The 22,786-nt window shown below is 32.6% G+C and overlaps 1 protein-coding gene across 7 annotated transcripts in view; it reads left to right on the top strand.

Moving 5' to 3' along the window:
• The first annotated feature begins 307 nt into the window (after positions 1 to 307).
• The window catches only part of LOC134707437 (uncharacterized), a 28,193-nt gene continuing 5,714 nt past the window's right edge, over positions 308 to 22,786 (top strand). The window contains exons 1-12 of one of the 7 annotated variants that reach the window (XM_063567176.1): positions 308 to 381; positions 2,674 to 2,711; positions 3,187 to 3,330; positions 4,125 to 4,210; positions 4,993 to 5,104; positions 5,715 to 5,834; positions 7,293 to 7,319; positions 8,897 to 8,923; positions 12,050 to 12,158; positions 14,794 to 14,918; positions 19,647 to 19,790; positions 20,438 to 20,563. In XM_063567176.1, the coding sequence (XP_063423246.1) occupies positions 2,690 to 2,711; positions 3,187 to 3,330; positions 4,125 to 4,210; positions 4,993 to 5,104; positions 5,715 to 5,834; positions 7,293 to 7,319; positions 8,897 to 8,923; positions 12,050 to 12,158; positions 14,794 to 14,918; positions 19,647 to 19,790; positions 20,438 to 20,563 (1,042 nt within the window). In that variant the 5' untranslated portion in view covers positions 308 to 381; positions 2,674 to 2,689. Of the gene's footprint in view, positions 499 to 2,667; positions 2,712 to 3,186; positions 3,331 to 4,124; positions 4,211 to 4,992; positions 5,105 to 5,714; positions 5,835 to 7,292; positions 7,320 to 8,896; positions 8,924 to 12,049; positions 12,159 to 14,793; positions 14,919 to 19,646; positions 19,791 to 20,437; positions 20,564 to 22,786 lie in introns of all 7 variants that reach the window. The other 6 variants (XM_063567174.1, XR_010105710.1, XM_063567175.1 and 3 more) reach the window with 6 other exon arrangements.

Genomic DNA, 22,786 nt, shown 5'->3' with positions numbered 1-22,786 from the left:
TATATGCGACTATGCGTTGAGATAATAATGCATTTTAGTCGGTGTGCATTATCATGATCAGTGAAATTTGTCAGTTTCCTCAGCAAAACATGAGGTAACCATATAGTATTTTAATAAACACTTGTGTTTTAGTAATCCCAGGTCCCATGGAGTAACTTGTAATTGCACGAAGGGTCAAAGCATATTTAGAACCAAACTTCCCTGTGTAACATTCTCAAAACCAATTGTTGACTATTTGGATGTTTTAAAATTTCTATAATCATGATAATTCTCGGAAAAGATATCATGTCTGTTCCGTTCACGACAAATTAACAACAACGCTGCACATGCGCAGTGTACAGGTGTGCAAATTTTGGAAGTCGCACCTTGTTTATACGAGAGGTTGTACATGTCTATTTGATGAATCAGCTAGTCCTAATTACACTTAATGCATTTATAAACAGCTTTTAATTCATGTTGCATCAATTGATAATATAGCTGCAAAAGTGTAGTTCGCCGGTAAATGACAGAACTGACTTTCACCGATACCCATCTTGGCCTTGGTCAATATATCTTTTGCATGCATGATGTTACTCTATAATTTCCTTCGTCCTGGGGTTCATTTATTTAATTATATGTTTCCATAATGAACGACTTTTCAAATTTGCGAGTATATATTGCAGAGATGATTCATACATGTATACTTCATTTTTTTTTTATACAAATAAGGCCGTTAGTTTTCCGGTTTGAATACACCTTATCACTATTTGTCCGCCATTACTAGATATCACACAGGTTCCCGTAAAATGTTGACGTCATAAAACAAAATATCTGACGCCACATTGGAAAAGTGATTGTTGTATGCGTCAAAAGGTCAAGTGGCCAGGTCATCCGGCCGAGTAGGCTAATAGCGATTAGGTGTATTGTTTTACATTGTCTTATTGGGGTTTTATAGCTGACTATACGGTATGGGCTTTGCACATTGTTGAAGGCCGTACAGTGGCCTATAATTGTTAATGTCTGTGTCATTTTGGTCTATAGTCTGAGATTACTCTGACATCTGACGGCTGTTTTGCCAGACAAGCTGGGGACGTCAGAGCTCGTCCCATATCAAAAAGTGGATATTTGCCCACCCAAAATAGATCTGCTGCTTTGTCGCTTCTGGAGCCGACTGAGGGCCTTGGAATTATATAAATCAGGCATCAATCTCTTCATTTTTCATTTATCTCTTCATTTATGTAAGTTAAACCTACCTGCCAACCTTTATTTTTCTATATTTTAACAGTTTTCACAGTGACCCATTAAAACAAACTCAACATTTCCAAACTAGAACGAATCAAGGCCCTACATTTGAAAATAAAAGTACTAAAGCAACACCTACCGGAAAATATATTTTCGGCTCTCTCTGGAGTTTACCCAAATATGAGGACGGAAGACAGTATGTTCCTAATAATTCCCGCAGATTTTTACATTATTGAAATAAAATACCCTAGATTTCTGAAAAGCATATCATTTATGGTAAACACCCGAAAGTGCAGAAAATATATTTTCCGATAGGTGTCGCTTTAGTACTTTCATTTTCAAATGTAGGGCCTCGATTCATTCTATTTCAGAAATGTCGAGTTTGTTTTAAGGATTACAATAGTAATAGAGGTTACTTAAGGTAACAAATATATGTCATTGGAGAGATAATTCAAGTGGGAACATATTTATTTGGTCACAAAGTAAGTGAAAGTCTTGGAAAAATTTTACAACAATAATTTGAAGCATTTTCGCAAATTAGCTTTCTCCCTTGTGTTTTTTTAGGGGTTCATATGGATAGTAAACCCGGCAATTGTAACAAACCCCTGTGGTTGACTGATGGCAATCAAATCACATCTTCTTTTATATAATGACCTTTTGCAACCAAAATAACAAATTATTCGTCACCTATACTTTCATGGTTATTGACTACTGCATTCAGTTCGTTTGCTTTGGGTTCATTGAGCATACACCTAATCGCTATTTGTCCGCCATTACTGGATATCGCACAGGTTCCCGTAAAATTTTGACGTCATAAAACAAAATATCTGACGCCACAATGGAAAAGTGATTGTTGTTCACGTCAAAAGTTAAAGCAGCCGGGATTAGCAATAAGGTGTATAGACAGATAGCATCCTTTAACCCTTCTGTTAATAGAAAATATTGATATGAATGGTATTAAAGTTTATTTAACCCTATGAATCAGATATTTGCATGTATATGGTATAAATTCTTGGTAAGTAATTAATAAAGTCTTCATCATCATGAAATAACATGCAACCAACTTAAGTCAATGCTTGTCACCCTGTATAAATCAGCAAAAACCCAATACCGCAACTTGATCTACATGTAGATAACGCTAAAGGACACATGGTGTCATATTTTTTCGAGAAAAAAAAAGAGCATTATGTAGCACCCTGCTGAATTACTTCATATAAAACACTAATACAGCAATTCTAGCCATATGAGAAATGATAGAGCAACATTTTATTGGCAAATCACCTTAAAAAATAGTAAATGCTGTTAGGCCCATACATTATTCTCTTATTATACAACATTAACAGCTTTGTGTACAAACAAAGTATAATCATGTTATACTAGAGTTATAGACAAAAACAAACAATGTGCAATACGAATGTTTTAATTCTGTTTTTTGTTGTTTTACAGGTACAGAACTTACAGAAGAAAGATGGCTGATCAAGTCCAAGAAGGTATTTAAAGATCATCCAACTATTTTATAATACTTGTTCTCCATAAAATATAAGATAGAAAACCAAACGTTACAGTATTGTATTTTTGAAACAGTTGTGTTCAAGCACACCTGTTTCAAAGAAATGAATTAAAGATTTTTTTTATAATGTCCAGGTGGATGAATTATTTAATACTTATTGTACTTACATTTTAAGTATCAACATTTGTAGAAATGGTTTTAACTTACAGTGTTCTATAATGCAATTTCAAATAGATGCCTGACAAAAGAAGAATTTTCAACAGCATCTTGTAGCTAAAGAATGTAGAATCAGGGAAGAGAAGGCATTAACTTTTCGTATATGTTTATAAGATGTTTCAAAAGATACAGCTTTAAAGTATCTCAACCTGTTCTGATGTCCTAATGAGACCACCTGATTTAAGTTAATTATAAAATTATAACTATAACTATATTAAGTATATAATGTCAATTTTCAGAGATTGTAATGACCCCCACAAAGAAGGGTAAAACTACACATATCAGGATTGAAAAGAAACTTAAAGAAGAACTTGACACATCTGCAGCAGAGCATGTTGGAGATGGTATAAATAAAGGATTTGTAGTGAATAAAAAAGCTCAAGGTATGCGTTATACATGTACATAGACAAAAATATGAGTACAAAAATATGAGTACACTCCTTACCTTTTTGTGAACATGCTGACATTTGTATGTCAGTTTTAAGTTTTAACTAAAAGGACACTCTGACAATTCACTGTCAAAATAGGCATACAAAACAGAACTAGATAAAAGGACAAGGTATGAAGGGGGTCCAAAAACAGGCCTTAGTGTCATAATGGCTTTTATTAGAAAAGTGTGATTTGACTTACGGCGGTCGGTGACTTTTACCATCTTATTGTAGTATATTGAATGACACCAGTTCTGTTAAATAGATCATTTGTCTAGCAGATTTTATATTAACTAAGTTTGTAAGTCATTAAGGGAAGATTACCTTGATGATTGTTGCAAAATTTATTGCAATTTTTGTAAGATTTGACTATTTTCACATATAGATGATATACAAAACCTTGAATAATTTCAATGTGATATTTTATAGCTGTTCAATGCTGTCAACCTACATTACCATAGCTACTTTATAGTCCAGTTACAAAAGTGAGAGACATTTATCAAAGAATTTATAGGTCAACTACAAATTGTTTAAATGAATGAATAAGTGTACATATCTATACAATTAAACGAGAAGACCTCGTTTTGTGTGTTGCTTCTCTTCCTTCCACAATAAACTAATCATCATGCCTCTGTGTCCTATGGGTATGGTAACCATGTGTAGCAAGCTCTAATTGCCTGTGATTTAGCGAGTGTTTTCTAGTAATTTATGAAATAAATTTTGAAATATTGTTATCAATTATATTTCAGGAGATTTAGATTCCTATGGAAGACCACAGTTACAGATAGGATTCAATTGTTTTTTAGTTGATCAGAAAACAGGAAAAAAACATGTGGTTTGTATCAAAATTATTTGTGATTTTGACCATCAACACAACACTAGGCATTTTTATGTATTATAAAAAAGATGTAGTATGATTACCAAATGAGACAACTCTTCACAAGTGACCAAATGACACAAAAATTAACAGCTATAGGTCACTGTATGGCCTTCAACAATGAGCAAAGCTGACACTGCAGTCAACTATTAAAAGCACTAAGTCACTTATGTAAAACAATTCATATGAGAAATAGCCTAATTAATATACAATTTTTTTTTGTCAAAGAAAAACAAATATGTAAAGCAGCAACAAATGAACACCACTGATTTACAGTCTTCAAACTTTTAGTGTGCATTGGCTACATTGAAGACATGTTGGTGACCTTCTGCTGTTGTGTTTTTTTATTTGGTCAGGTTGTTGTCTCTTTGACACATTCCCCATTTCCATTCTCAATTTTATTGGGTATGTATTTAGTAAATAACACAATTTATCTTAGCAAGTGGATAACTAAAGCAACACTCAGGAATAATTTCTGTCATCTTCAGAACAGTGACTAATGGCACATTTTATTATTTCTTTAAAATTCCTTATAAAAGCTTGACAGAATTTCATGAATCCTGCACTGATTTGTCTACCTTGTGCACCTGCTATTTTAATTTTGGATCTTAAATGATTTGTGAGGTTTCCCATGCCAAAAAATGGATTTCAACATTTATACCTTTATATACTCAGAACTGTTGTTTTAGTGTTATACATTTTGTTGTTACAGAATTGACAAAATTGTTTTTCTTTTCCAGGAGAGCAGAAGATTGAAGTTTTGGTATGTTGATGGAACTGATTATCTAGAACAAGTAACTACGGCCTATGAATTCTTTAAAGAACTTGTGAGACCACAGAATTTTCCAAGGGGTTTGTATAGACATTTTTAAATCATGCTGAATTTGGTGTTGTCAGGAAAATAATGAGTTTAGTTTTCTTGTCAAGTTAAAAGTTGTTTTATAAAAATAGAAGATGTGGAATGAATACCAATGAGACATGTCTCAACCAGAGAACAGATACTGTAAAAAAAACCAACAATATTCATCAAGTAATGAGTTTGTTATATACAATCTGCATGGAATAATGTGTTTAGGAACCCTATATGAACTGCATGTTGAAGTAAAGTGGCTTTGTTTTTTTTTAATAAATGTTAATATTAACATTTAGACTTTGTAAGAAATAATATGACTGTTGTGGATTCATAATTTTTAGAAAAAAGAGAGGACATATTTCAGATCACGGGCTATCCAGTTACTTTTTTTTGTCATAATTGAATAAGAAAAATAAATGAAAGTTGTGTAGCATTACTATAATTTACTCTATCCCATTTATTGTTTATAAATTGTATTAATCTTGTAGAAAAACCATCATACATGTAATAAACCATGGTTTGGAACAGTATATTATAAAAAGAAAAATGGAAAGGTAACAAAACCAAATTAGTAATTAAATGAAATGATTTTTGTATTTATTTTTTCAGATTATGTTGGTTTTATTAAGAAATGTATGAAACAGATGAAAAAACCTGACTATAAGTTAGCTAAGAATGTTGATTTGGAGATACGTCTGCTGGATGATGAGGAAGCTCCAATGAGTCCAGGTTTGTTGAGGCTGACATTTTTTATTAAATTTATTTATTTTAGGGTAAAGGTCAGTTAACCATGTTAACTGTATTATGTTTAGCATTGAATTACATTTTCCTGTTTTATACAATTTGACAAAATTTTCTCTGAAATTTAAGCAGAAACATGGTCAGTATTAATAATTCTATATTTGCCATGCTAATTAATTTGTATGAGTGATGAACTAAAGTATTTAATACACAGGATTAATGATCAGGGCTCACGCTACCAGGCGAAGTGGGCGAAGAAGTCGCTTTCCCGACCGTCACTTCGATTTCCCCGACCCCCAAAAGCGAAAAGAAGTCGCCCTGTTCTTGACGATACTCGCTTTCAGTCGCTTCCGTCATCGGACATTTTCAATTTTTGCCAAGTTGATGAAACATCAATTTTTTATTGATATTAAAGAAATTTAGACATAAACGATTCATTATCTTAAGAAAAGAGGTTGAAGCATTGTCTTTGAAGTCTGTAGTAGGTTATTTGATAAAAATACAACTTGTTATCACTTCGTGCATTTCCGCTTGTTCCGGTGCTTGTTACTCGAAAACGTACATCAACCTATATTTCGGCGGCAAAATAAGTTTGTTTCTTCATTCAAACGTGATACAAGTTGCCTCCAGCAAGTGTTTAATCCATTTATTGCATTAAAAACGTAATGTTCCCTTCCAAATAACTTTTTCTGTAAATTTTCTTGCATTCGTCCGCCATTGACCGCCATTGACCGATTTCTAAACTACGGATCGCAAGGGGAAAATTACGTATTCCACGCTAATTAAAAGACTTTTGGTTACATCTAATTGATTGGTGTATATAATTCTCTATATTTTTTATGGTTTGTTTCAAACTATTGATTAAAGTTGTTTAACTCTGAGACTATCATGACTATTATACTATTATCAATATATTATGGCCCAGCTTAATAACTTTTATTTTTTTTAATGAAAAACACTGATTTTCATACACAAGATAGTTTTGAATTAAACTGTAATTGATATATTATAATTTCTTTACCTTTTTAAGATAAAAAAAATATTTTATTTAGTGCTCGATACTAAATATTTAATTGGTAGTTTCTCACAAGAACCTGAGTAAAACTTAACAACTTTTAATTTGAAATGGTGCTTTAATTGTATACTCAGATATGAATTGAACATTATAAAAAGAACATTATTTACATATGACCCTTTATACTATATATGCTATAGTATAATCCAAACATTGTAGCGCACCGCGCGAAAGAGCACTTCTCTTTCAAATCTCACCACTTCTCCCTATCAGTTTCAAAAAGAGAAGTCACTTCTCCCTATAATTCTGAAGTAGTGTGAGCCCTGATGATATATTGTTGTATACCAATCTACTTATAACAGTAAAGTGAATAGAAATAAAAAAGTTGAAAATTCCAGTATAAACATTAACTTGTGTATTGGTTTTATTAGGGGAGGGAATATCTCCCGATATGATAGGTATGTTTCAATGTTGTATCTGCAGTTCTCAGTTCAAATCACCCTTTGTACATTGTTTATCTTTTTGTTTGTCCTATACATGTTGTTTTCTTTCTTGTAATTTTTTTTTTACATATCTCTGTAGTAAATATTTTTTCATTACTTTTATTACGAAATAAGCAATGCGATTCATTAAATGATTCATTAAATGCTGTTAGCCCTCATCCAGTGGCAACCACAATGTTGGTCCGCCAAAGTGACAGACTGCATAGGTCCTGCAAAGTGACAATACTACAATGAAGGGTAGGGAGTTATGAATGCCACTTTAAAACCAGTCATTACATAATTGTAAAAATATTTGTTAATAATGTTTTTAATAGCCATACTCTTCATTGAACTATTCTTTGCAGTAAAAAATAAGCAAGCTAAAAACTTATTTAACTTATTTCAGAATAAACATATAACTGAAAAAAAAATGTCATCCATGTCATTATAGTGCCTCATTTTAACAAGAAAAGACGATTGATTTATTTTTTTTAATTTGACACTTCCAGTCTTTTTACAAACTTTTATGACTTAGCACTGCAGATACAGTGTAGCATGTTTGTGATAATTTTTATCCATTCATAAATCCGCATTCAGTTGCATGACATTAAAAACAGAAACTTCCATGTACATGTAATTGAATTTCAGATGTGACACTTGATTGTTTTACATTTTATTGTTGGAGATGTTTGATTATGAAAGAGTGCTTTATGCAGAATATTATTTTAACATTACCATTTTTAAACAAGAACCCTTATTATCCCAATGAAGTCATTTGTTACATGTTTTTGTGCATGTCTGTTAAATCCCTGAACAAATTATACTCCAGATTGAAGATATCATATGAATGCATTCATCACTTGAAAGGACAGTATAAACCTGTTTGTTATTGACACAGTTAATGAGTTATAGTTAGCTATAGGCTGTCATAGCCAATGTACTTTATCATCTTCAAATTAGGTACTGTATATGTACAACTATAGGTACAGCTATAGGTATATTGATAGCGGAATAGATAAAATACATATTACACAGTGCATAACAGGCAGTCATTCTATTATTGTTGCAGCAAACAAGATACATTTCTTCATGCACAGTGACTAACAGTTATGCTGTTATTGTTGCATGTCTGAATTTGCTGTGTACGATTGAAGCAAAGACTGATCAAACTAGCTGAGGAATGAATCATCATATAGCATTCTTGATAAACATTTGATTACAAATCATGCTCTAATATAATGCATATTTGATTTAATTTGTAAAGTAATTGGAATATAAGATAACTTTCCATAAGAGATTTTTTTAAACATAAAATTGTAAACCCTTCATGGATAATAAAATCAATGAATTGCTCCTGCAGTTTATAGTTTATAAATTGCAAACAAAGCTTTTTTTAATAAGGGATATATGTTCCCAATGCTCTGGTAACTAAGGAGATATACAATTTTGATAGATATGACTACTCATTCAAATCTACATTTACGGTGCACATTACATTGTACATGTATAACAGAATCAGTATTGCTGATAACTTATTTATAATTCACTGTTAGGACCTTCTGATGCTGAACAATATTTTGGTAAGTATTTGGTTGCCATGGTGACAGAACGAGTGTTGTAGTTATGGAGATTGCGACCTTATATGTTTAAACTGTAACTTTAGTTTTTAATGGCAAGAAAAAGTATGTGAACTTCAATAACATTAAGTTTGTTTAACATTGTTTGTTAAAGCATGAATAATTTGTATTATAACACTTCACGTTGACGTTGGGCTTTTCCAAATAAAGTGCACTTAACATTAGGCCTTTTTTTTTTAATTAGTTGGTTTACGGACAACTAGTGTCAAAGGTTAGGGTCGGAGGAGGTAAAAAAAATAAAAATAAAATAGCAATCTTAGATTTTTTTTTGTTCACATATAACTGTTCTGAAAAATTTGAGTCGGAGGAAAAAAAAAAAAAATGCTGTTCATTCATGACATTACAGGGGTTGAGGAGGAGAAATAGTTTAGCTCTTATCTTGATATGCTTTGCATTTGATGGATGGATGGTCAATTGTTGTTTAATGTCTAGTGGCTAATCAGATGCATAATTAGGATGAGAATATGATAATGAGAAATGAAATGCTAAACTGACACACTGAGCCAGAATTTAAATGTGCTAGCTCACAAGGTAACAGTTCCCCCAAAGATATGTTACCTTACCCAAACACATTATTCTGACTCCTTTAATAATTGCAATTGCAGCGTGCTTGGCGAAGAAGCAGCAGATACCAATTTTTAAGTCTTTGATTTGACCGGGTCAAGGTTCAAACCCAAGATCTCTCACTCTCCAGGTGAACACAATACCATCACATTTAAGGTGCACGTGGTCTTCACGTATGAATCGCCGATTGTTTGCTTAGGTTTGCATTTGATAAAAGTGCTCTCAGTACGTTGACCATCAAAGTTAATATTCAACTGAAAGTAGATGAAGCCGTCAGACTCCATGGTCCTCCCTCGTTGGGTTTTTGAATTCGTCTGCGTCATTTCGAAGCTTTTCAAAATACGCCGTTCACTACAAACGCTTTATTGACACAGACAAAACGTTTTGGAACGCCTCGGATTTTTTTATTCACAGCACTCGAAAAATCGGGTCGGCGGAATAAAAAACAACACGAAATCAAAATTTTAATTTTATTTCACTTTTAAACAAACTTGGGTCGGCGGATCCGTAAACCAACTAATTAAAAAAAAAAGGCCTTACCATGGACAAGTATTGAGTTGCTTTAAATCACTGTGTGAAAAATTAAAACTAAGAAGACGATGCATGATTGTTTAGTGAAAATATCTGAAGTTCACAGTAAATGCTCTTTTTCTTGACAGTATTTTAATCAACAAAAATCATGTGAAAGTCAGCAGCACAACTACATATTTTAAAGAATATGTTTGACATATTTGCCTATGCACTTGAAGCATCAATAATCTATCTTTGTTCTAAATTTGAAGAAGGCAGTTAACTGAAGATTATTTTTTTTTTATGAAGAACAAGAATGTTACATAACTATAAATATGATTAAATATGTTGACTTTCACATGGTATGTGTGTAATAAACAAGTAATATTGATGATATATGTTGAAATGAATATGTTTTAAGGTATGATAGTACAATGTAGTATATTTAGGAAGTCCTGGATAATTTTTTTATAAAATATATTATACATGTATATGCAAACAGGTATCCTTTGTTCCATTCATTGATAATTAAATCCCATTTATAATTTAAATTTTGAATGGTTAAGTTATATTTTATCCAGAATATTATAGTTTCAACTTTGATTTAAAATAAATTCCACTGTTTTGAATGATTTTGTGTGTTACCTGTTTTCAATATGTTAGTTGAGCATGATTTATTGATTTTTGAATGCATTCTTGATCCCCAAGGTTTTTAGAAACAATATTGGCTTAGAAAAGGGAAAAAATATTTTTTTATGAAATTACTGTACCATCATGTTTTTTCAAGTGATTTATTTATGCAACTTTCGTACAAATTGTTATGAGTAGAGATTTAATGTGACTATTTTATTAAATGTTGCAAATGTGACAGATCTTAAACGTATACATGTACATACACCAAGAAAGACATTCCAGAAATAGGATGCAGGAAAATCAAATTTGGTGGGGGTGGGGGGCAAAATTATCTGGCAAAATAAGTTGGGTTACATTAAATTTCTAAAATCATGAGAGAACTTGGTAAAAACATTTATACTAGGTACTATTTATAGATTGTATTATATGGGAAAAGAACCCAACCCATTGTATATAAGCATGAATCATCATTTCTCCTATGGTCTTTGAAATAAATCTCAACTCAGCATTAAGGTAGTTTGTTTTGAAAGTGAAATGCAGTATTGATTCGAAATGAGAGTTCTGTTGCACATAAAACTAAAAAAACAAACAATTTCTTTGTTTATGAGCCATTCTTTTCTGTTTTTCATCTATATCAACTATGTTTATGGATATTGAATAAAGCTAGACATAGAAAACACTTAATGTATTATAAACAGCTGCACATGTTTTAGTTTTCGTTTATTTTGCTAGTCTTTGGTACAGCCAGGTTTAATCTTATGAGACTCTCATGAATAATTTATAAAAAGATATTTTTACATTGAAGAATGAGTCAGAAAAAACTAAATTATAGTTCTAGATCTGGATTTTAAAACTGTAGATTGACAGTAACAATTTAAAAAGATTTAAAAAATGAATGTTAACATAACAATTTAATAAGAGTTATTTTAGTTACCACTAGAGATAATCTCCAATTATTATCATGTGCAAAAATATTTTAAACAATGAATTTAGTTCCTAAATTTGATTTTAAAGATTTCAAAATCAGACAATAAATTTATCTGAAATGAAAAAAAAATCCAAAAAAAAAATCAAACAACTTTATATAGTGATTTTCTATATACACTCATTGTATAAAATGATAATCAGAACAGTTTGTACAATAATATTATACAGATTAAAAGGGTATGGTTTTGTTGAATAAATTCCATTCTTTAACTTCTAGAAACAAGACAAAAAAATGTTATGGGATATCTGGAAATAAGAAAAGTTTTGCAGGTCAAATTCAGGCTGTACACACTTACTGTCATGACTGTGCAAGTGCAGTGTTATGAAGCAGAGAAAATTAAAAATAAAAGATGATTGAATATTAATTATTTGTAGGTGTAAACAAGGAAGACAAGAGATCTGAAGAAGAGAAATTGAGGGAGAAACTGTTACAAATACTTGAATCAGCTTATCCTAATGTGTTGGAGGTAGAGGATTTAATTAGGTAACAATGTAGTTCATTTGTGTATTATCATTGCAAAGTATATGTACAGTACAAAAAGTGAAACTTAAGTATGCTGTTTCTGGCAGAGGTGTCAACAATGAATCAATGTGGAGATAAGGCCTATGTGTATAAGGGGAACCACTAGTTGTAGGTCAATTGTAGTTGATATTCAGCTGTATACATTTTGTTATCTGATTTTTACAGAGATTATGAGGCCCTGCTCCAGGTTATTGACTTTGATTTTTTCTCACTTTTTCTAAGTTTAAAGGTAAAGTTTGTGATTTTTGTCAGTTTAAGGGGAATTAGTAGTGGAAGGTGATATTTGGTATACAATTGTATTTACATTTGCATATTTTATTTCTGTATATTTTCATCATGATTCACAGACTTTCAAATGTTTGCATAGTTTGCATGTAAACATATTGCCATATTATTTTAATCATTATTTATTCTTTCAATAATGCATAAAGGACAGACATATCTCCGTGTTAACCAGCTACTCTTTAATTTGATTGTTAGAAGTGAAGAAATTAAAGATATATAAAAACATTATGTTTTTTTAGGATTGTGCATTCATTTGTCTACCTGTCCCGCTTCAGATTAAAGTTCTTGGTCAAGATCAGAAAATTTAAAACTTTTTACACATGTTCCCTATGATATGATCTTTCTAATTTAAATGCCAAGTTTTGATCCCAATTTCACGGTCCACTGAACAGAAAATAGATTGTGCAAGTTGGGCATCCGTGTACTATGGGCACATTCATGTTTTTGTTTTATGGATAATTTGGAGTCTGCTGTTTTCTTTTACATGATAAGTTAACTTCATACATCAAGCATAGAGGTGTTGTTTTTCAAAAATAAGATAAAAAATACTGTTGATGACCGCCAGTTTGATGTTTAATAATTGAGTTTAGTGATTTATTTAAGTATGCTTTACACACAGTGGTCACTATAGAAATTCCACTAAAATCTATACTGTAGTGTAACATACAGGCTGTTATACCACTGTCCCAGGTTAGGGGAGGGTTGGTTTCCTGCTAACATGTTTAACCCCACAACATTCTGTATGTTTGTTCCTGTCTCAAGTTAGGAGCCTGAAGTTCAGTGGTTGCCATTTGTTTATGTGTTACATATTTGTTTTTCGTTCATTTTTTGTGCATAAATAAGGCCGTAAATTTTCTGGTTTGAATTGTTTTACATTGTCTTTTTGGGCTTTTTATATGTGGTATGGGATTTGCCTATTGTTGTAGGCCTTACAGTGACCTATAGTTGATAATTTCCGTGTCATTTTGGTCTCTTGTTGAGAGTTGTCTCATTGGCAATCATACCACATCATTTTTTTTATATTAACATGCAATTTAATTGGTTACCTTGGCAATGGAAAGAAAGCCATTTCCCCTATGAACAAAAACATATATCAGAACACTCTTAGTATAATTTAATTGTTATTCAGTCTTCACAGGAAATATCCTGAATAATATATATTAACATGCAAGATCTTGACAAGTGTACAAGATTGTAGAAGTAATTTTTGTCAAGCCTGCAAATTTTGTTGCAGAAAGCTGGACATAGGGATAGTCATCTGGCGGCAGTGTTAGCTAACTTCTTAAAAGCTTAATATTTTAGAAGGTTGGAGACCTTGATGCTTTATACATTGTATATAGATGCCTCATATTACGAACTTTCAGTCAGTCACATGTCCAATGTCCTTGACCTCATTTTCATGGTTCAGTGACTACTTGGGAAAAAAAAGTAAAAATTTTTTGTAATGTTAAATTCTCTCTTATTATAAGAAATAGGATAACTTTATTTGTTATGTGTGTACCTTGCAAGGTCCCCATCCTTGTCAGACACTTGACCTTGACCTCATTTCATGGATCAATGAACAAGGTTAAGATTTGGTGGTCAAGTCTGTATCTCAGATACTATAAGCAATAGGTCTAGTATATTCAGTGTATGAAAGGACTGTAAGGTGTGCATGTCCAGCTGGCAGGTGTCATCTGACCTTGACCTCATTTTCATGGTTCAGTGGTTATAGTTAAATGTTTGTGTTTTGGTCTGTTTTTGTTATACTGTATGCAATAGGTCTACTATAGTTGGTGTATGGAATGATTGGAAGGTGAACATGCCTTACTGACAGTTGTCATATGACCTTGACCTCATTTTCATGGTTCAGTGGTCAAAGTTAAGTTTTAGAGTTTTGGTCTATTTTTCTAATACTATATGCAATAGGTCAACCATATATTTGGTGAATGGAAATATTTTATGATCTATATGTCAGTCGCACAGGTTTTATTTGACCTTGACCTTTTTTTTTCAGGGTTCATTGCTAAGTGTAAGTATTTGTGTTTTGGTCTGTTTTTCTAAATTTATAAGCGATAGGTCAACTATATTTGTTGTATGGAAGAATTTTTATGTGTACATGTCTACCTGGCATTGTTCATCTGACCCTGACCTCATTTTCATGGTTTCCTGATCAATGTTTAGTGTTCTTGTTTAATGTTGAGTTTATGTGACAGTTGTAATAAAGCTTTATATTTAGGACTATCAACATAATATCAATGATAAGTAAAGAAGGCGAGACATTTCAGTGTGTGCACTCTTGTTAAACTCTGTTTTTTTTTATTTAACCCAGAATTACAAATGCTGATCCAGCTATGGTTACCCTACAGTTAGGAGAACTCAAACAAAAAGAATTAATTGCTGAAATGGAAGATGGAAAGAAAGTTGTCCGACATGTATTACATGACGACAAAACAGGTTAGTTTTCAATTACAGTACACTGAGCATTGTGATAAAACTCTGTCTAGAATAGGTCTACATTAGCAATTAGTTGTTATGCAAAAGGCTTTGTTTCAAAATTTCATCAGTGATAGTAATAAGATATAAAATTACAGTCACAAAATCTTGCTTTTGCCTTACTGTTACATTTTTATACGACCGCAACTTTTGAAAAAATTTTCGTCGTATATTGCTATCACGTTGGCGTCGTCGTCCGAATACTTTTAGTTTTCGCACTCTAACTTTAGTAAAAGTGAATAGAAATCTATGAAATTTTAACACAAGGTTTATGACCATAAAAGGAAGGTTGGTATTGATTTTGGGAGTTTTGGTCCCAACATTTTAGGAATTAGGGGCCAAAAAGGGCCCAAATAAGCATTTTCTTGGTTTTCGCACTATAACTTTAGTTTAAGTTAATAGAAATCTATGAAATTTTGACACAAGGTTGATGACCACAAAAGAAAGGTTGGGATTGATTTTGGGAGTTTTGGTTTTAACAGTTTAGGAATTAGGGGCCAAAAAAGGGCCCAAATAAGCATTATTCTGGGTTTTCGCACAATAACTTTAGTTTAAGTGAATAGAAATCAATAAAATTTAAACATAATGTTTATGACCACAAAAGGAAGATTGGTATTGATTTTGGGAGTTTAGGTCCCAACAGTTTAGGAATTAGGGGCCAAAAAGGGACCCAAATAAGCATTTTTCTTGGTTTTCGCACCATAACGTTAGTATAAGTAAATAGAAATCTATGAAATTTAAACACAAGGTTAATGACCATAAAAGGAAAGTTGGTATTGATTTTTGGAGTTTTGGTCCCAACAGTTTAGGAAAAAGGGGCCCAAAGGGTCCAAAATTAAACTTTGTTTGATTTCATCAAAATTGAATAATTGGGGTTCTTTGATATGCCGAATCTAACTGTGTATGTAGATTCTAAACTTTTGGTCCCGTTTTCAAATTGGTTTACATTAAGGTCCAAAGGGTCCAAAATTAAACTTAGTTTGATTTTAACAAAAATTGAATCCTTGGGGTTCTTTGATATGCTGAATCTAATCATGAACTTAGATTTTTTATTATTGGCCCAGTTTTCAAGTTGGCCCAAATCGGGGTCCAAAATTAAACTTTTTTGATTTCATCAAAAATTGAATAAATGGGGTTCTTTGATATGCCAAATCTAACTGTGCATGTAGATTCTTCATTTTTGGTCCCGTTTTCAAATTGGCCTACATTAAGGTCCAAAGAGTCCAAAATTAAACTAAGTTTGATTTTAACAAAAATTAAATTCTTGGGCCTCTTTGATATGCTGAATCTAAACATGTACTTAGATTTTTGATTATGGGCCCAGTTTTCAAGTTGGTCCAAATCAGGATCTAAAATTATTATATTAAGTATTGTGGAATAGCAAGTCTTTTCAATTGCACAGTATTGTGCAATGGCAAGAAATATCTAATTTCACAATATTGTGATATAGCAAATTTTTTTTCAATTAGAGTTATCTTTCTTTGTCCAAAATAGTAAGCAAGAAATATCTTATTGCAAAATTTTTTTTTGATTGGAGTTATCTTTCTTTGTCCAGAATTAACTTAAACTTTGTTATATACAATATACAATGTATATTCACTTTTTACTACCAACTGATAAATTTAAATAATCTTTACCATTCAGTGATAACAAGCAGTTTTTTTATACGACCGCAAATTTTGAAAAAATTTTCGTCGTATATTGCTATCACGTTGGCGTCGTCGTCGTCGTCGTCGTCGTCGTCGTCGTCCGAATACTTTTAGTTTTCGCACTCTAACTTTAGTAAAAGTGAATAGAAATCTATGAAATTTTAACACAAGGTTTATGACCATAAAAGGAAGGCTGGTATTGATTTTGGGAGTTTTGGTCCAAATATTTTAGGAATTAGGGGCCAAAAAGGGCCCAAATAAGCATTTTCTTGGTTTTCGCACTATAACTTTAGTTGAAGTTAATAGAAATCTATGAAATTTTGACAAAAGGTTTATGACCACAAAAGAAAGGATGGGATCGATTTTGGGAGTTTTGGTTTCAACAGTTTAGGAATTAGGGGCCAAAAAAGGGCCCAAATAAGCATTATTCTTGGTTTTCGCACAATAACTTTAGTTAAAGTAAATAGAAATCAATGAAATTTAAACACAATGTTTATGACCACTAAAGGAAGGTTGGTATTGATTTTGGGAGTTTCGGTCCCAACAGTTTAGGAATAAGGGGCCAAAAAGGGACCCAAATAAGCATTTTTCTTGGTTTTCGCACCATAGCGTTAGTATAAGTAAATAGAAATCTATGAAATTTAAACACAAGGTTTATGACTATAAAAGGAAGGTTGGTATTGATTTTGGGAGTTTTGGTCCCAACAGTTAAGGAAAAAGGGGCCCAAAGGGTCCAAAATTAAACTTTGTTTGATTTCATCAAAATTGAATAATTGGGGTTCTTTAATATGCCGAATCTAACTGTGTATGTAGATTCTTAATTTTTGGTCCCGTTTTCAAATTGGTCTACATTAAGGTCCAAAGGGTCCAAAATTAAACTTAGTTTGATTTTAACAAAAATTGAAACCTTGGGGTTCTTTGATATGCTGAATCTAAAAATGTACTTAGATTTTTGATTATTGGCCCAGTTTTCAAGTTGGCCCAAATCGAGGTCCAAAATTAAACATTGTTTAATTTCATCAAAAATTGAATAATTGGGGTTCTTTGATATGCCAAATCTAACTGTGTATGTAGATTCTTAATTTTTGGTCCAGTTTTAAAATTGGTCTAAATTAAAGTGCAAAGGGTCCAAAATTAAACTAAGTTTGATTTTAACAAAAATCAAATTCTTGGGCCTCTTTGATATGCTGAATCTAAACATGTACTTAGATTTTTGATTATGGGCCCAGTTTTCAAGTTGGTCCAAATCAGGATCTAAAATTATTATATTAAGTATTGTGCAATAGCAAGTCTTTTCAATTGCACAGTATTGTGCAATGGCAAGAAATATCTTATTTCACAATATTGTGAAATAGCAAATTTTTTTTTAATTAAGAGTTATCTTTCTTTGTCCAGTAAAGTAAGCAAGAAATATCTGCAAGAATTTTTTTTAATTGGAGTTATCTTTCTTTGTCCAGAATCAACTTAAATCTTCGTTATATACAATATACAATGTATATTCACTTTTTACTACCAACTGATAAATTTAAATAATCTTTACCATTCAGTGATAACAAGCAGTTTTTTTTACATCTTAATATTTTATGATGTATTTAAATGAGTAGTTATTGTTGCAAACTCCATTAGAATATCTTAATTGAAATTAGTTTTGGAATAAGGGAAAGGGGGATGTGATTTAAAAATTGGGTTCAATTTTTCTCATTTGAAATTTCATAGATAAAAAGAAAATTTCTTCAAACATTTTTTTGAGAGGATTAATATTCAACAGCATAGTGAATTGCTCTAAGAGAAAACAAAAAAATTAAGTTCATTTGAATACATTCATTCTGTGTCAGAAACCTATGCTGTGTCAACTATTTAATCACAATCCAAATTTAGAGCGGACTCCAGCTTGAATGTTGTGTCCATACTTGCCCCAACTGTTCAGGGTTCAACCTCTGCGGTCGTATAAAGCTACGCCCTGCGGAGCATCTGGTTACATTTTATTTAGTTTATTTTATGATGTATTTAAATGAGTAGTTATTGTTGCAAACTCCATTAGAATATTTTAATTGAGATTAGTTTTGGAATAAGGGAAAGGGGGATGTGATTAAAAAATTGGGTTCAATTTTTCTCATTTGAAATTTCATAAATAAAAAGAAAATTTCTTCAAACATTATTTTGAGAGGATTAATATTGAACAGCATAGTGAATTGCTCTTAGAGAAAACAAAATTTTTAAGAACACATTCATTCTGTGTCAGAAACCTATGCTGTGTCAACTATTTAATCACAATCCAAATTTAGAGCTGAATCCAGCTTGAATGTTGTGTCCATACTTGCCCCAACCGTTCAGGGTTCAACCTCTGCGGTCGTATAAAGCTACGCCCTGCGAAGCATCTGTTTTTTTTTAATTTTAACATTATTGAATATAAAAATATCATTTGGCACTAAAATATTTGTGTATATGAATATATTTCAAAGATCTTACAGTTTAACTTTGAATATACTTGTCAATTGTCATCGTGATTTACACCATTATCTTTCTGATTGTAATGCATCAAATTTTAAACCAAGGAGAGCCTTAAACATACCATCTCTCTTTACAAGAAAATAACATTTTGTTTTTATCTTACATTATAAAAAATCTGTGTAAATTAAGACACTGTTCTGTATGAGCATCTTTCTTGTTTGTTATGAAAGTGAGAGAAACAAATTCTGATTTGAAATTAAACAAATATATTTCTGACCTTTTTTACTCCACCCCCAATGATTAACACCAAATGAATAGTTTGAAATGATTCAAATTGTAAGAATTTGATATAGATCTATGACTGAGTTGATTCTGGGTTTTTTTAAGGTTAGCATTTAATCACTTCTCAAAAGTTTAAGATACTTTTACAGGGGGATTATGGTAGGTTTATATGGAGCAAATGTCCCTTACTATAGACATAATACTAGTTGAATATTGAAAGATAAACAAAATTTGAATTTTGCAATGTTTTTAATATGCACTATGGTTTGAAAAGTTGTTTAAATTGAAATATTGTTTACTGTTTCAGAGGTGCAACATGTAAAACAGATGCCAACCATAGCAGCCAATCAACAGCCAACAATTGCCATAATTACAGCAAATTATTCAGAAAAACTAGCAGTAGATGCAATGATGGAACAAAAAACTACTTTTGTAAAATTTAAAACTGAAGGTACTTCATTTTTGTTTACTGGCACATTATGTCTTACTTACACAGTTTAAATTTTAATTTATCTCAACAAAATAGACAACTATGCAAGTAAATTATTCTGTTAAAAAGGATTAAAACACTGTTCTTATAAAACCATGTGCATTTATTCCACTGCTTCTTGTGTCTCCTGGAAATTCATCAGTGAGCATATCTTGTAGCTGTTAAAAAGAATAAAAAGCATGCTTATTAACACAAATTTTGACAAAAGTGTTTGCCACTGTGAAACAGTATAACATTGAAAAAAGTTGGTTATAACCTTAGCTTATTAATTGGGGGGATGCTATTTATGAATCATGGCATCTGTCCACTAACCTTGTAAATACACCTTCTAGCATGCTTGAAATCTTTGAAAATTTACACATCACCACTGGAAGATATGCATGGGAAAAAAAAAACATTTTAAAGGGGAGATAATCCTTAAGTATTGGAATATGGGGGTAATAGCTTTACAGGAAGTCAACCTTAGTGTACTCACAGTTCTAGTTTCAATTAAATATGGTGCAATATATAATAAAAATAAAAATCATTTTGTATTTAAAATTGATTAAGGATACTGGTATTTGGTCCCACATTTTAAGTTAATAATTTTGTAATTTTCTTTATTTAAGGTGAATCCAATGTATACACAATTGGGTATATTGGAGAACACAAGGTAGTCTCAACAAAATTACCTCAAATAGGTTACCATAGGGCAGCACAGATCTCATCAGGAAATACAACCACCAGATTATTAGGTAAGTTACCATAGGGCAGCACAGATCTCATCAGGAAATACAACCACCAGATTATTAGGTTAGTTACCATAGGGCAGCACAGATCTCATCAGGAAACACAACCACCAGATTATTAGGTAAGTTACCATAGGGCAGCACAAATCTCATCAGGAAATACAACCACCAGATTATTAGGTAAGTTACCATAGGGCAGCACAAATCTCATCAGGTAAGTTACCATAGGGCAGCACAGATCTCATCAGGTAAGTTACCATAGGGCAGCACAGATCTCATCAGGTAAGTTGCCATAGGGCAGCACAAATCTCATCAGGAAATACAACCACCAGATTATTTGGTAAGTTACAATAGGGCAGCACAGATCTCATCAGGTAAGTTACCATAGGGCAGCACAGATCTCATCAGGAAATACAACCACAAGGTTATTAGGTAAGTTACCATAGGGCAGCACAGATCTCATTAGGAAATACAACCACCAGATTATTAGGTAAGTTACCATAGGGCAGCACAGATCTCATCAGGAAATACAACCACCAGATTATTAGGTAAGTTACCATAGGGCAGCACAGATCTCATCAGGAAATACAACCACCAGATTATTAGGTAAGTTACCAAAGGGCAGCACAAATCTCATCAGGAAATACAACCACCAGATTATTAGGTAAATTACAATAGGGCAGCACAGATCTCATCAGGTAAGTTACCATAGGGCAGCATAGATCTCATCAGGAAATACAACCACCACATTATTAGGTAAGTTACCATAGGGCAGCACAGACCTCATCAGGAAATACAACCACCAGATTATTAGGTAAGTTACCATATGGCAGCACAGACCTCATCAGGAAATACAACCACCAGATTATTAGGTAAGTTACCATAGAGCAGCACAGATCTCATCAGGAAATACAACCACCAGATTATTAGGTAAGTTACCATAGGGCAGCACAGATCTCATCAGGAAAAACAACCACCAGATTATTAGGTAAGTTACCATAGGGCAGCACAAATGTCATCAGGAAATACAACCACCAGATTATTAGGTAAGTTACAATAGGGCAGCATAGATCTCATCAGGAAATACAACCACCAGATTATTAAGTAAGTTACCATATGGCAGCACAGACCTCATCAGGAAATACAACCACCAGATTATTAGGTAAGTTACCATAGGGCAGCACAGACCTCATCAGGAAATACAACCACAAGGTTATTAGGTAAGTTACCATAAGGCAGCACAGATCTCATCAGGAAATACAACCACCAGATTATTAGGTAAGTTACCATAGGGCAGCACAGATCTCATCAGGAAATACAACCACCAGATTATTAGGTAAGTTACCATAGGGCAGCACAGACCTCATCAGGAAATACAACCACCAGATTATTAGGTAAGTTACCATAGGGCAGCACAGACCTCATCAGGAAATACAACCACAAGATTTTATTAGGTAAGTTACCATAGGGCAGCACAGATCTCATCAGGAAATACAACCACCAGATTATTAGGTAAGTTACCATAGGGCAGCACAGATCTCATCAGGAAAAACAACCACCAGATTATTAGGTAAGTTACCATAGGGCAGCACAAATGTCATCAGGAAATACAACCACCAGATTATTAGGTAAGTTACAATAGGGCAGCACAGATCTCATCAGGTAAGTTACCATAGGGCAGCATAGATCTCATCAGGAAATACAACCACCAGATTATTAAGTAAGTTACCATATGGCAGCACAGACCTCATCAGGAAATACAACCACCAGATTATTAGGTAAGTTACCATAGGGCAGCACAGACCTCATCAGGAAATACAACCACAAGGTTATTAGGTAAGTTACCATAAGGCAGCACAGATCTCATCAGGAAATACAACCACCAGATTATTAGGTAAGTTACCATAGGGCAGCACAGATCTCATCAGGAAATACAACCACCAGATTATTAGGTAAGTTACCATAGGGCAGCACAGACCTCATCAGGAAATACAACCACCAGATTATTAGGTAAGTTACCATAGGGCAGCACAGACCTCATCAGGAAATACAACCACAAGATTATTAGGTAAGTTACCATAGGGCAGCACAGATCTCATCAGGAAATACAACCACCAGATTATTAGGTAAGTTACCATAGGGCAGAACAAATCTCATCAGGAAATACAACCACCAGATTATTAGGTAAGTTACCATAGGGCAGCACAGATCTCATCAGGAAATACAACC

This window comes from Mytilus trossulus, chromosome 2, assembly GCF_036588685.1.
Source record: "Mytilus trossulus isolate FHL-02 chromosome 2, PNRI_Mtr1.1.1.hap1, whole genome shotgun sequence".
NCBI lineage: Eukaryota > Metazoa > Mollusca > Bivalvia > Mytilida > Mytilidae > Mytilus > Mytilus trossulus.
Note: the sequence above shows the minus strand (reverse complement) of the source record. Positions and strands in the feature narration are given on the sequence as shown.